Here is a 15,794-nt window from a genome sequence, read left to right on the forward strand (position 1 = left end):
TCAGGAGGGACAGGATTGTCACTTAGACAAGGTTTGCCCACCACACTATAAGGAGAATCACGTCAGAAAGCTTTGCTCTCAGCTGATTTTGTAGCTATTCCCAAAATCCAAGCTGAACTAGATTAATCAGGTAAAAATAATTTCCATGCAAGTATCCCTTGCCAAAGGATGGACTAATCTGTTTCTCCCCACACCTCTCAGTCTGCGTGTGCCTGAAGAATGCTAGGTGAGAAAAACTTACGACTGGATGAGGGGAAGGGGGGCGGGGGGGTGGGGGGGAAAGAGAAGGGTAATGGGGAGAATTTATTTTAATAAAATAAACATTTAATACAATATTTGATCCTGGACTTTATGGTGTAGCATAGGCACTAATCTGGTTCAGACTCTAAAAAGGATTTTCATAGACATGTAGGAAAGTTGTGAGATGATTTGCAAAGCAGCAATGTTTCAATAAAAATGTTTCTTTTCATAAGTCACAGAAGTGGTTTCAAAAACTGCATCCTGATCTAGTTAATACAGTGAGAGCTTCACTGGTTTTCAGAATTCTGACTGAAAACCCTAAGCACAGATTTCAGAAACCTTTGGTTCCTTTTATCACAGTGGATTTAGTAGGAAGACCAATGCAATACCATACCTGCCATCTTCCCCCGTCTCACTGTCAGAAGTACAGCTGCATCACAAATAGAAAGCAAAGATTGTTTACTTAAGCAAGCACAGGCAATCTGCCCCAGAAAGCAAAACTATTAAATTCCACTTATTGCACAGACTGCAAACAGTATTTATCATCACAGAGCTGCAGTGCAGCGTCTGTTCCTTCTACACAAACTGACTTGATTTTAGGAGTAAAAAAAATCATTTGGGAACAGGTTTTTTCCCCTTAGGAACATTTAATTCAACTCCACAAATAAAATCACCCCCACTCTGTCCTGAAGGTGCTAACAGAACTATTATCAGAACTTAGAACTATTGGAATTAACCAGGCTGGAAAAGACCTTCAAGATCAAGTCCAACCTATCACTCAACACCATCTAATCAACTAAACCATGGCACCAAGTGCCTCATCCAGTCTCTTCTTAAACACCTCCAGTGATGGCAACTCCACCACTTCCCTGGGCAGCCCATTCCAATGGCCAAGCACTCTTTCTGGGAAGAACTTCTTCCTAAGATCCAGTCTAAACCTCCCCTGGCACAGCTTGAGACTATGTCCTCTTCTGGTGCTGGTTGCCTGGGAGAAGAGACCAACCCCCACTTGGCTACAACCTCCCTTCAGGGAGTTGTAGACAGCAATAAGGTCTCCTCTGAGCCTCCTCTTGTCCAGGCTAAGCAACCCCAGCTCCCTCAACCTCTCCTCACAGGGCTTGTGCTCCAAACCCCTCACCAGCTTTGTTGCCCTTCTCTGGACACATTCCAACTGAGAAGTCCTAGTGTGACAAGAATATTGTTCCAGTAAAAAAGGGACATTTTCAGGGAAAACAAACCAATAATTTGTGATACTGTTTTGAAAGATACAATAAGTTAGTTTGAACCCCAAATCCCACTTTCAGTTGACTTGCAACATGCTGTGTTCTGTATCAGCCCTATCCTTGGAGGGGATGTGGCTGTGTAAGTAAGCATCAGCAGGCCTGAAGAACAGACAGGTTTTGGTTTTGCCATTTTTGTATGTGTACTGAAATGCTCACAGCCAGTTGATTAGAAGGAGACTGGCCTAGGACTGCTACTAGATTCAGTTCCATTGAAAAGAATAAAAACACCTGTATGTCAAACAGAATAAATGAAGTTAAGGAGGAACAAAAGTGTTCATGCCTTAAAGAGTAGTCATTAACTGGATGCTAACACCATTTGCTTACAAGTATCCAGGAAAGAAAATATCTGCAGGTGAAAAGGTTGGTATGAGGTCCTTGCAAAAAGTTACGGCACAGTGAGCAATGACCATATCTGACTTCACTTTACTGTAGAATTTGAGAGGGGCAGCCAGCCACTAGTGTCTTTATGACAGTGTACTGAACAAAGTTTTTCCAGTTACATCAATTTTCAGTGTTTCAGTATTCCTAAGGTTGGAAGAGACCCCAAAGATCGAGTCCACCTCACACTTGGTCTTCATAATGACACTGTGAACTCAGTGGCAAGAACCCATGAACCTTCTGCATATTATTAAGTAGCAACACATTCTTCACAGAAACTATCAAGTTCCCAAGTGTTTCTGAGAGTGAGCACCAGCCAACACATCCTTGTGTAAAATCAATGTACTTTTTAGGCATCACAGTAACTTTTCAAATATTGCCATTTGAAAACAGCCAACTCTACGTCAAGTAAAAGAAAATCTGAACAGCCTTAATAAATCTAGCATTTCATATTATAAGGACTCTAGCTTGACATGGGAGTATGTGTGTCCTGTTTAGAAACAAATGACATAATTGCCTGAGCGAACTATTTCTTATATAGGTCAGTTTTCTGATATTATTTACTTCAAAAAGACTTATACTATAAATTGCTCCCTGTGAATTAAGTGAGATACTGCCCAGACAAAATTAGCATGACATGTACTATAATTATTTACTCAACTAGTCAAATCAATACTATTTACCATCTGCTCAGAATATAAATAACGATGTCTCTATTTTTGTTAATCTCTAACCATATTATAAAGTATTTATGCTCAGATGCTCTCAGTCTCTTTGGACAAGGGACAGTAATCTGAGCTGGATCTTCCAGGCACACACTGTAATATAAACCACAAAATAAACACAAACAAGCCTGTGCTCACTTGTGATTAGCCAGCTCCTAGCTCAGGAATAAATTACATGTCTTTTTAAGGTTTTGAAACAAATGATTTGTATAGGAAGCAAATGAAGATGATATGAAGTTAATCCGGTTTTATCAATACAGCATGGAGGTACAGAGGAGGGAAATGACTTGTGCAAGGTTATCCATTAGACCAAGGGAAGGGCCAGGAATAGAATCCAGATTTCCTGAGTGCTGAGTGTCATGTCAGCAGGATGCATCCCTCATCTTCGTAGCTGTGACCTTGGAGGAAGGGAAGGGGAAGGAAATTTGGAACAAAATAATTCAGGACCATTCTGTAATGTGAATGACTGAAGCCAAGCATTTATCTCACGCCACAGAAAGAACTGTAACAAAGGTCTTCCTGATTTTGGTGACATTTTACTGCCTGAGCTAAGGCTACAAGCTGTGGTGACTGTTCTCCTGGAACCTGGGATAATGTTGCATGTACCTGGTCAGGCATTAGTAGTCTTATCTAATGCAAGGAGCTTTCATCAGATAGCTTTACAACACAGGTGTGCAACCCACAGTGACTGCATCCACCACTCTGAATAGACCGGTACACATAGCAGTAGCCCTGGAAGATGAGATAAAACATTATCTGTCCCACTGCAGCCAGCATTTACAGTGCTGAGACTGTTTCAGTCACAGCCCCTTTATGCACATCTGACAGAGAGCAACTGAATTTTACCTTGTGATACTTTGGCACATATAGAAGACATGAAAACCAGTTCTGACCTTTACACTGTTGTGAAGCACGCACTTCTAAACAAGTGCTGTTTACAACCACAGTCTGATTGGAACCACCATGTCATCTGTTTTAGTTTAGCTTCAGACTTTCAAATTACACTTCTTAATCATGTTATGTCATCTGTAAAAAAATTACAGCCTTACCAAAATGAAATTAGTTCACCTAATAGGGCTGCAGGGATTCTGTATGGTTCCTCGCCATACATGGATTTTCTCCTTGGGAAGTATGTTTTAAGGGATAGATCACCACATTCTGGAAATCTGGCTTCTGTTCTTGTCTCCCTCACCTGCTGGTCACCTTCCAGTGTCCCATTTTCCTCACCTATAAAATAGGGAATCTTCCTTCTTTGTCATATTACTATTAAAGCATGTGTAAATCTGTGTGGTGTGACTGGCTTATGCATGAAGGCTGGATATCAATACCTCTCTACAAACTCTCAAGGAATTGGTGAGAACTATTTCCCAAATCAGTGCATAACATTGCACTGAGTAACAATGACTCTCTGTCCACCACAGTGTGGGGACTTGACACACAGTTCACTGTTGTTCCTTCATTCCAATTTATCTGGAAATAAACTGAATTTTCTCTAGGTTCTTCTGAAATTTGCAACACTTTACTCACAAACAATAGTATCTCAAAAGAGAAAGAGCAGACTGTATGGCCAGAAAGTGTAGAACTGTGAAATACACAGGGCAAAACATTTTCACACACATTGATCAGACAGCGTACAGGAGATGGCAGTAATTTACCAGAAACCACACACAGCAATTGCAATCTATTGTATACCATCCGCCACTCAGATGGAGGCTCAAGAGACCAGGTCCTAACAGTACAGCTGCTGGAGCTGGGCAGCGTTTGTTTTCCCTCCCTTCATGGCCAGTACAAAGGTGAGACAAGTGTAGTCTATATCTGGCTGTCAGAGCACAGCTACTTGAGTGCCCCTGGGGAAGGAGGGAAGGACATGAGTACCTCCCTCTTGTCAAATCAGGGGAGTACCCTGAGGTCACTGCCACTTATAAGAAGAGTCTTCAATTTCTCAGGCACCAGACCAGTGCTGAGATGGTGCACACATCTAAAAGCATAGCCAAGGACCACTGCTGGTCAGCCCATTCAAAGACTTGAGTTCAGGCCTGAAAGGGCAAATGTATTCTGTATCAACACAACACTTGAGCTAATTAATTCTGATCCCTGGTAAGTGACCATTTCACTCAGATTATATCACTAGGGTGCAGAACACCCACATATGGTTATCTGTTCCTATTCAGGGACTAAATAGGTTGTCTGACCCTGACAGAGTTCTTTCTGATGTGATCCCCTACCATTAGGATAAGGTTTTTATCTTGAATGTACACCTACAAACTCCCTGATTCCACCTCACGGTTCCCAGGATAGATTTTGCCTCTTTTCTGCAATATTCAATCTTGAATTTTTAAATAGCATTACCTGCTCCAAAATATGCTCCCAGAGATCTTCTGCATCTCACCAAGTATGGCTAGCAAGAGAGATGACTTACCACAGCCAACCTGCCCTACAATCATTGTTAGCTGACCTGTGAGAGAAGAAAGCATATATAAACCTCTGATTTACCAAATGCTCACAGAAAAACAACTTATTCTGTGTATCTGATGCCATTTTATACCTTGAGGGATTCGGATATCAATGTTGGACAATGCTGGAGGACCTTCAGGTGTCCAAGTGAAAAAACCATTTGTGATCTATACCAATATGGAAGGAAAAAAAGAAAGACAGAACCACTTTTAGAGCTGACTTCTTTTTTCAACATCATAGACACTTCTTTTTTCACTACATTGGGTACAGAAGCAGTTAACCTTTGCAGGAAACAGGCAAGTGACAGGTTTTGTAAAGGTCTATATTCTGATGTGCAAGAACCTGTGAACTCAAGCAAGCACAACAAATAAGAAATTATGAGACATTCCTTCAGAAAAAAAAAAATAGTTCCTGTTTAGGATTTCTTCTGTTTTGTTATTTGTGAGGTGGGCACATCAAAACAATGGAATTATTATGATATGATTAAATTCTATACAGTCACAGTTTGCTCTCTGCAGAGCACCGAATGTCACCCTAGACACTGCAGCATATACAGCAATTACACAGTCCAAATCCCAAGCAGATTTGCAGAACTTGCCACAGAAATTAGATGTTGCTGCCTTTTACAGTATTTTCCTTTCTATTTCAGATATGACACAGCTAATGTAGGCTTTACTAGATACAGAAATCTGTTCACTGAAAATGACCAAAAACAAGAAAGCAAGGTCTGCTCAGGACTTTAAGTGGAAGAGATTCCCATGAATACTGTGAAAAATCAGAAAGCTGAGACAATTTTAGAAGGTCTCTATTTATACAGAATGATCTTCTCACACTTTTCCAGGCACTGAAGCCTTCAAAGCCTTTCAGCAACTCAAGGTACATTTTTGATCTGAGTGGAATGGGGCACTTTTATCCTACTCTGGAGAGACAACAACAAAAAGGTAATACTTGGGACAAGAAAAAAGAGAAAAGAAAGCACAGTGTACATCCCTTTAGATTTCCAAAGGCTGCCAGAGGACCCTCTCTCAAAAAATGCCTCTTCATTGGCAATGACCTGCAGACCTAGGTGCCACTGGTGACAAGGATGTCAGCAGATGACGCTAAAGATTACAGCTGGCCCTGGCTTTCTGTTCAAGACCTTATAAATACTGTCCTTACAGACATTACTGCTGTAGCCTCTCCTTTGTTCTCACTCCAGGCAGTCTGCTGCTCCTACATCATCCTCCCAAAAAACCTCTCTCACACATTCCTCTTATTTCCCGGCAAGTCTTCTCAAGAAGGATCCTGCACCAAAGCAGCACATCAGATCACAGCCTCTGAAAACCTCTGAAAGCACTGTAATTTGTCCTACTTAGTCCCATGAAACTGAATTATTCATTCTCTTGTGCCAGAAATGCAAACATAATAGCAGACTTCCTAAATAAACAGAATCACCAGGACAGCCATCAAGATTCTTATTACTTCTGGCCATCCCTATAGCAAATCAAGAGCTTCAGTCTTCAAAGTGGTATGGGTAGCTTACATTTTTTTCTTCATGAGAATGTGACTAATAACTTAAACACTTCAAATAGAAAAGTGGTGAGTGAAATCTAGAGGAATACACAGCTAATCACGACATACAGGTCAGTAATCAGTTCTTAAAATGGAAGACATTGAGAAGATAGGGGGAGGTTCATCTCTGACATGAGCACAAGTGGCTGACAGTTCACATCAAATCTTGTTTCTCGAATTTGAAACTGCTATCAGAATACAAAACTAACTATTAGTGAGCTAGAAGTAAGTGTTATTAAAGTGACCTTCATATCACCTTTACACAGAAATCATCTGCTTCTGCGATGTTAATTGGTCTTATGTGAGAGCTGTAATTGTTCCAGTCCTCTCTGGCAGGCCTCTTGCGGTTAACAACTTTGAGTGGCTGTGCAAAATCAAAGAGACAGAAATAAGTTGTAATCTGTGGCAGCACCAGCAAAATATCCGAAACACAACCAACCATATGATGACATACATAGTTCAGAGTGTTAAAAAGCTTTTGCAATTGCAAGAAACAATTGTTAGAAGATGGAAAGGTTAAAAAAGAAATACTTTGGGCACTTCATCTACAGGTAAACAGCCTTACTCACCACTGCCTGGTATTTGCTGTGATTATCTGCACTTCTCAGCTCTGAAGATTTATCATGCTCTTCTCCAATTTCTTCACTGGATAGGAATTCACTCAGTTTCTGCACACTGAAGGGGAAAAGACAGAATCACACCTTAACCTGGAATGCAAAACTTCTGTTTATTATAGAGCATCCCCTTTAGTATTTCAACCACTGCCTGCTGTGCAGCTTGTTTGCTTTCATTTTGTTACACATATATGAAAACTTGCAATGAGAAGATACTGCAAGGGAGCTGACACAACCTACTCTGTTGTCTGTTAACAGCTACAATATTTTAATGGTTTGTGTAGATGCTTCTCAAGTCTTGCCTTTTCTCTACCACCAGAAAGGCATTGGGTGGGATGCAGACCAGTTACAGTAGTAGGTCATTCCGAAGCCACGTGCTAGATCAGAATTAATGTTATCTATGTTACTGAAGTGTTGCACAGTCAGTTCTGCTGAACAGCCTTATGAACACTAGCAGTCTGATGACATCTGTACATAGTGAGACAAATCCAACCAGCTATGGTGAAATACAAAGTGTATAAGGTAATAAAAAGGAATATACCCTAACAGAGCAGCATTCAACAGATGAGGGATAAAAGGAATCCTGACAACCAGCAACAAAGGAGATGGCATTAAATCTTCACAAGCTGATGAAGATTTAATTAGGTAAGAGATAATGTGCCATTATTATGACATTTAACAGATCATGGCATCAGTTTTATCTCTGTACCTGACTTTATAAAATGTGTATCTGATCTACTCCCAGGGACAGCAAATGAAATTTGTAAAGGAAGTGGATTGAATCATGAACTCAAGATCAAAGGGGCTCAATTAGCTGGAAATAAGTTAACTATCACTCTCCAAAATGCTAAGGTGGCAGAAGGTCTTTAATTTCCTAAAAATAAATGTACAGATGATGACCAAAAAAGATTTGATTTCAATATTTAGCCTTAGGCTAATTGGGCAGAAAGAGTCAAATGATGCCTCTGTAGCATAGTGATACGTGGCTATCTACCAGGATAGAGATCTTAAAAATTAAAACCAGTAATATTTTTGAATAAAAACATTTATTTTGCATTCCACTCAAGGTATTTCTTATTCAGGAGGAGACTTATTCTCTTCTAAGAGCTTCATGAGATACCCAACAGGTGCAAAAGCAGTGCTTAGACTAAAGCATTAGAGCACTGCAGGCCCTCTGTACAGTCAGCATTTGTACTACAAGTAGAGATGGAAGCCACCTGAGGACTCCCTAGGAAAGAACTGGTTCTACAGCTTTCCTGTCAGCACGCCTGCTTGCTAGTGACAGCTGAGGATTAGGAGATATACGTAGTGAAGTGGATTTAGCTAGAGCGGGTACTACAGCCTAAGCAACTGAAAAGAAGGAGAAAAACTACTTGGAGTGGGGCAAGAAGCACAACAATTACTTCAGTCTTCACACTGAAACAAAATTCCTTAATGAGGTGGTCTGTTATCTCAAAGGAAGAAATTGGAAGCTCCAGCAAATCATGGTTTAGATGCTGTCTATACAGAGAGTTGGTATGCAGCTGCACCCACATCTCTATAGGAGAATTACACTCAAATTAGAATAATTGCTCTGAAGGTATAAAGAGCAGATGGAGAAGTCCCCTGCATGTCTGCTCCAGGCTCCAGAAGGGCAGAAAGAGAAGACAGCAAACCATGCATACCCAAACAAGATCATGCCTTTATTAAGCCATTCAATAGTTTGATTTTGTTTTTTGGTCTCTGGTTGTGTATCAAGGTGTACTCTAAGACTTCTCCCTGCCCAATAATCTGCTCCTGGAATCACTGAAAAAACACAGTACAGCTATCAGAAAATCTTCAGCTAGAGGTAGCAACTTCCATTTCAGAGAAACACACTGTTAAACTCATGAAGAGTATAAAAAAAATTATGTTCTCTGCAGAGCTCTCAGTGACATCACAATTTCACTAGTATCCCAATATTTCCAAAGGGGAGCATACTTTCAAGCCACAGAATAGATACATTGATTAAAACATGGTTATTTGCACAGCTGACTGAAAAAGCAGTTTCATATTAAACCCATTAAGATGCATAATGCCACTCTTGCAACTTGACTTTTGCTGATGGAAAACTGAACACACTTTGTCCTGGAAGGCCTTGAGCTTGAGAAATCCATCAACTGGCTGCTCACCTTTAACTTTCAATGACACAAACACTCTACATTCTAAACCAAAATTTTCAGAGATAACAGAATTTTTCACCTTCCTAAAGTCTTTCAACAGTCTCCGCACTCAGATGCAAATACTCTAGCCCTGTAGATGGTCCAGGGAATGAAAGTCTGCACGATTCCGACACGGAACAGAAGCTTTAAATCTGTTTAACTATTGGGATCAATCACACAGTTCTGATAGCGTCAATGACAATCTATGAGGATACTTTGCAATTGGGCACATCAAAGATACTGACAAGCCTATTTATGGAGATTACTGTCCTTAATAGCACCTGTCATCAAAGACTGTAGCCAATATTAACAGAACTCTCTTAGTGTCCTTTATGTGCTGTTTTCACTGCTGGATCATTTGCTTCACTTAGTTCCTTGCTGTGACTACAGAAGAAACTGTCTTGTATGTTTGCTAGATCCAATTAGTATGTATCAGGCTAAAGAAAGTCAGTGTTCTTCAGAGTTAGGTTACCTTTACCTCAGCTCAGCTCAGCTATTTGTTAGCAGAAAGGTTTAACAGCAGAACACACAGCAAGCATACATTAGTTGTGCTCAGTTGGCAGAAACACAGCTTTCTAATAGCTGTCTGCTTCACATGTTTGCACGTGTTGAAAATATCTGGCACATGCTTCCAAAACATTGCACCCAAGGATGAAGTACTGAGAAGTCACATCTAGAGTACCACCAGAAGCACTGTGGAGCACTGCACTCTGGAACAGTGCTGGGTTACTGTGCTACAGCCAGCCAGGAAGACAAGGATCCTGTCAACTGCGTTACAGAGTTTGAACCCAGGGATTCCTGCCTGCACTACAAATGGCAGGGCAATAGCCTGTTAATAGGAAGATAACCACAGAATAACACATGAAGAACTCCCAGATAGCAACAATTAATACTTGCTTGATACTAATAGTTTACAATTGCTCCAGCAGCATTAACAGGCACACAAAGACCCAAATTTACAAAGAAATCTTCAGGCAAGCCAAACTACATGCCCATTACCAGTGCAGTCCCCCCAGTGCTTTGCTGGCTTGCAATCTTAGTGTGCCAACTTGCCATGACTCCAGAGTCTAACACAGAGGCTGCAAAAAAATTCATGCCAGCTGCCAGCACTCTCAGATGTCACACTTGTTAGAAGAGGACACAGCTGTGACTTTGCACTGTCAGGGAATTTTGAAACAGCAAGGTCAATCTCAGCCTCCTGCTGCAGTCTGCATCGCCAAGGTGACACAAAGGCAATTAAGCAAGGGCTGGTGTCCAGTATCTGTTCCATGGTTTAGACAAGCTCTTCAGACAGCCGTATTGGAGGTCACAAAGAAGTCCTAATAAAGTCCAGACTGTCTCTTCCTCCCCTATCAGTCAGGCAGAGTTACATTGCATACAAAAAGGACTAAGAGGTTTCAATACAAATCTGTTGATATTCAGAACTCCCAGTGAAACAGTACTGGAAGTTTTTTCTCACCTTTTGAATGCTCAGACTAACACGTCCATGAGAAAGTAAAAATTCAAGTCTGGAGTAGACATTTTGTCATGAACTTACTTTCACACATAAATAATATTTTATTTTATTTTTCAATTTGACAAAGTCCAACTTCCCACCAACAGGCAACCTCTCAGACAGAGGGATGAAGGCTGAGCACCGCCCAGGAGATGCATGCTGAAACAGGTGCTTCTGCGATTACCTTGTTGCCTTGTACATGCTTGATGGAGGGAAACCTTTGGGTGATTTGCAAAACTAAATCTTAAGCAAGTTTGGCTTTAGCTCAGCCCACTCTACTCAATGAAGTATTAGCTGTGGATCACAAAATACTGCCTGTGACAGCTGTATCAGCAAAGAACTTGGCCCACATGATACAGCCAAGGGGTCCGTGCAAGGTAAAAAGCTGGGAAGCAAATTACAACAACACAGAAATAATCACCACATTATTCCTAAACTTAACAACTGTAGAATGAGGCACAGACACATTCTCAGAAGTCAGAGAGGTGGTAGCAAAGTCATTAATTTTACACTTCTCACCTTACTAATGCTTTGACAGTGGATCTGACCACACTGGAGAGCAGGAACAACGGAGACACAAGAATGTGAAATAGGGAGATGGAAGCAAATGCCACAGATGGGGAGAAGTCAGCCTTTGTCGTCAGATGAGCATGGACCACAAATGTCTATAAAGAGACAGGCATCATCATCAGTGCTTTGTTATAAAGAAGGAAATGCACAAACATGTCATATTTCATAAGCATTTAAATTTAGAGAATCTTAATTTATACTCTCATAACAGTTTAGGGGAGTGCTGCATACTCCAGGCTGCTTCTGGTCAGGATGACAAGTGGGCATTTTCCGTTCTCTCCCAGAGGAAGTGCAAATGTGTAGCAGGTTTGCATCCTGTCCTCCTCCTTCCTCATTTCCACATCACTTATACTTGAAAATGCAGTTGTAATTGACACTACTTAGGAAAGTCCATACTTACTATAAGTACAGCTGCAATTGGTATTGCTGCATTCATAAAGACTGTGAAGGAAAACACGTAGGAACATTTAGAAACAATTTCCATTCAGACATGCTAAAATACTACTAGCACTGCTTTACAATGGTATTTTCTATGCTTAAGATAGGAAAAATGTGCAAGATTCTCCACACAACACATTGCTTTAAAATGCCTACGGTTTACTTCCCTTCACATTATCAGGGCAGAACCCAGCAATGCACCCTAAAGAAGATGACTGGGTTTGAGCTGTCACCAGCTGACATGTGGCTCAGGTGAAGGGTGCTGCAGTTCTCCTTCTCATGACAGGCAGAAAGGCCAAGATGGTACAAGGTCTGGTAGGTGACCTGAATCCCTGACAGTGAGGGTAAAGGTGACCCAGCAGTGGCTGCACAATCTGGCTCGGCCCCATCCCCCAGTCTTGTGGCAGGACCTCCTAGGAGAGCCATGGCACATATATCAAGCTGTGACCTACTTCTGGAGTACCACTTCTGGAGTTCAGGGCTTTGTTGCCCCCTCAGGTTTCAGAATGCAGCTCAAAGGGTAAGGAAAGATTGGCAGCCCTGTGCAGTACCACTGACAGCTTATATTTATGGAGGATTTACTCAGTTACTTCTGCTTAATTAGGCTTGGCTACTCTGTGAATGTCCTTAGGAGTTTGGTACAGGTTCTAACTACTTATATGTGGCAGAGTTTGATTTCAGCTAGGTCTTGAGTTATTAAAATGCATGTACTGAATCCTCTAAAACCAAGCATAGGATCAAACATATGATCCTGCAACATCAAACATAGGACTCCTGTAAAACCAAACACAGGATTGTTATGTACGAGTCATCTTTGCTACTGCCAAAGCTCAAAAGGTGTCACTATTAATTTTGCAGCCCAGCTTTGATTCTGGTGGTGCCTTTCATTAAAATTATAGAAAGAGCTAACATGATCAATTCCAGAGATGCACAAAACAGACCCAAGCACAGGGGTGAGGCAGATGAGATTCAGTTCCCGTGTGGTCCTGAAATGGAATTTTTTTGTTGTCTATCCACCACTGCCCTGAAACTGGTATGTATACTTTCTGTAATCCAATGCAATCTATCCCTCATGAATTGAGGTAGCTCCGAAGACATTCTCTTACTTGTGACAGTAGCCAAGTATTCCAGAGCTGATTCAACATTGTAAATAAATAAATAAAATATATAACCCTCCCAATTTTTGCTGTCTTACTGTTCTATGAAGTGTGTGCCTTCCTCTTGATCAATAATACATTTCTTGCATATTTTTTTCTTTAAAGAAAGAAATGAAACCATGTTCACGATAATATTAGCAGACACTGTGTGCTGGTTATGCTTATCATTCTATTTATATGTAGGGTAAGAAAACTGGGAAATTCTCCTAGATTTATGCTCCTTATACAGTCCACTCAAGTGCAGGTTTGTAAAGATCAGTGTAATTTCTGCTAAAGAGAGTATGAGAAACTCCTAGGTTGACACTATAGGAACTCTTTATAAGCCAAGAATGATACATAACAACAACATGAAAAAGCAGCATTGGTTTACCTCAGCTGTGCCTTACATACACATAAATATCACAGGTAATACAAACAAGACCACAAATGCACACAAGAAACGTTTGAAGAAGCATCAGTACACATTCAGAATTGTTTTTAAGAACATAAACACAAACTATGTCACTATTTCTTTACAGGCTAGACAGTACCCTTAGGATGAATACACCTTTTTGTAGGTGTTAAAAATGATACTGTGAGGATTTAAAAATCAAATAAGCCTCTACAGCTCCTTCAATCTTACAGCTGAACCTGTGGCTCTGACTATAAATAGATTTTAATGTCACATGAAGAAATGCAAACAAAGGGAGCCCATCTGTGCTGAGCTTGGTGTACGACCAAGTTTCTGGTCACACAGTCTACTCCAGCTAAATCCTGGTTTATGTCAAAAGGGAAGTTAGTCTCCAGACAGAAAGCTCAGCATCTCCCAAGATAAATTCTGGCCTCAGAAGTCAAAGAAAACCTCCATGTAATGTCAGTCAAATTCATTCAGATCAGGATCTTTCCCTTGGAGCACATTGTCTTTGTCACAATTTGGCAGGGAAGAAAGCCAGCTGCACATCTCTTGGGTGAATGAAATCAAACAATACCAACCAGTCTGCAAGTTATTTTCCTAGGGAGCAGCCTTCTTTATTAGCCTAGAAAATATTTGCACAGGTACCTCAGGGCATTTAAATACTTCTCACTATCAGTTTCAATTATTTAATACCTTGCAGATTACAAAAAAGTGTTCTTCACGATGACTTTCCTAACTTTTCAAGTATTACACAAGTGATTATACAGGTGCTGCATATGGTCTCTTCAAATACAAAGTTCACTGTGGTCTAGTCTTCCTGAAAGGATGATAAATGCCTTAAAGCAGCTTGAAAGATTACACAAGACAAAAGAATCTGGTCAGGGACTGATGACACTTCCATGATTTTCATTTTTTACCTTTTTAGGATCTAGAAAGGCTCTTAAGAATCACTTGGTTTTAGAAGGAATCAGAATTTTGAGTGAGAAAGTTTAAGTACCATCTGCTGGAACTTCAGTGCAAAGACAAGTCATGTAACACGAGTTGCACACTGGATTGTGCAAAATACAGGAGGAAAGAAAAAGAAGCATCAACAGAAGTTTCCACCTGAATGCTCTGTTAGCAAGGAGAATATTGCAGGCTGACGGTAGCTAGTGAAATACTTGTCCCTTAAAGGCTTCTCTCCAACTACGTCCTGTGAAGCATTAATCAGGATTTTCTCTTTCAGGTGTATTTCCCATATAGGCAAAGATCTACTCAGCTAAATGGGAAGTCTCACTAAATGGAAAATGAGGAGTACAGATCAGAGCCTAAAGCAACTGAACCAATATTAACAGAGAAGTGGTAAATTCATTAGCAGCTAATAATGTAGTAGCACTTCAGCTGAACAGTGGATTAGAATGAAGGAAGAAACTTACTGGATATGGAGGTATAAAGGGCAAAAGACTTGAGGCTAGTCATTTCTTTTTGTCTGGTTTCCTCTACGCTGCTGTGGAAGATGTGTTCCCAAGCATAGAGTTTAAGGAGCTTAATGCCTCGAAGCATTTCATTTGTCTTCTTCAGTCTCTCATTGGAGTACTCCTGCAACATTTCCATACATGTTTACTTAAAGACTATATTTAAAGAAATTTTATCACACAAAAACTGTAAGCAGCCCCTTGTAATCAGTGAGGTGAACTGCACTGGTTCTGTCCACTCAGATCCTTTGTTACTATTTTCCACAAAGGTGAGCTTCCCTAGAGCTCAAGTGAATAGGCAGTCACTTTGCACTCTTAAATCACACAGCTCGTACTGAACATTTTACTCAGCTTTCTGATCACTTGCAATGTGGTGGAAGAGAGTTCAGCAATTTATCCAGGCTCCAATGGCTTGCTTGGCAGTGCAATAGTCACTGAACATAGGGATAAGGCTCAAAGCAGCTGGGTGTGGTAATTCCTATAAACCAAGGTAACTTTCTCAGCAGTGATGCAGACAATTTAGACAAGTGAGGGATCCAGCAACAGCTCAGAACTTGGCAGATGCCTAAGCTCCTCAGCTGAGGAGCGTGCTGCAGGAATTAGGACTGTCTGCTGGTAATTTAGATAAATCAATTTGATGGATTTCCACATCTGTGATACATCTGAGTTTGGATGTAGCATTTCTACTTCTTTTCCCCTTGGACAGCTTGCCTTGCATGAGTTACTTATTTGTGCACCATCTGACTGCACCGACAGTGCACATTTGCACGTTAAAGGTTTTAAGATTTTTGGCTTTGCTCTTAGGGAAATGCATACTTGTTGAAAAATATAACCCCCCAAACCACCATCTTTACTGATTAT

The 15,794-nt window shown here is 40.7% G+C and overlaps 1 protein-coding gene across 1 annotated transcript in view; it reads right to left on the reverse strand.

Moving 5' to 3' along the window:
• ABCC8 (ATP binding cassette subfamily C member 8) overlaps positions 1 to 15,794 on the reverse strand; it is a 69,159-nt gene that overhangs the window by 32,311 nt on the left and 21,054 nt on the right. Inside the window, exons 10-17 of the mRNA XM_068148097.1 lie at positions 14,895 to 15,057; positions 11,891 to 11,931; positions 11,440 to 11,585; positions 7,201 to 7,306; positions 6,888 to 6,995; positions 5,172 to 5,247; positions 4,976 to 5,081; positions 635 to 670 (exon numbers count right to left, since the gene is read on the reverse strand). Coding sequence (XP_068004198.1) covers positions 635 to 670; positions 4,976 to 5,081; positions 5,172 to 5,247; positions 6,888 to 6,995; positions 7,201 to 7,306; positions 11,440 to 11,585; positions 11,891 to 11,931; positions 14,895 to 15,057 — 782 coding nt within the window. The remainder of the gene's footprint in view (positions 1 to 634; positions 671 to 4,975; positions 5,082 to 5,171; positions 5,248 to 6,887; positions 6,996 to 7,200; positions 7,307 to 11,439; positions 11,586 to 11,890; positions 11,932 to 14,894; positions 15,058 to 15,794) is intronic.

The sequence above is a fragment of the Melanerpes formicivorus genome, unplaced genomic scaffold, assembly GCF_026170545.1.
Source record: "Melanerpes formicivorus ecotype bairdi unplaced genomic scaffold, bMelFor1.0.p_v2 SCAF_16, whole genome shotgun sequence".
Taxonomy (NCBI): domain Eukaryota; kingdom Metazoa; phylum Chordata; class Aves; order Piciformes; family Picidae; genus Melanerpes; species Melanerpes formicivorus.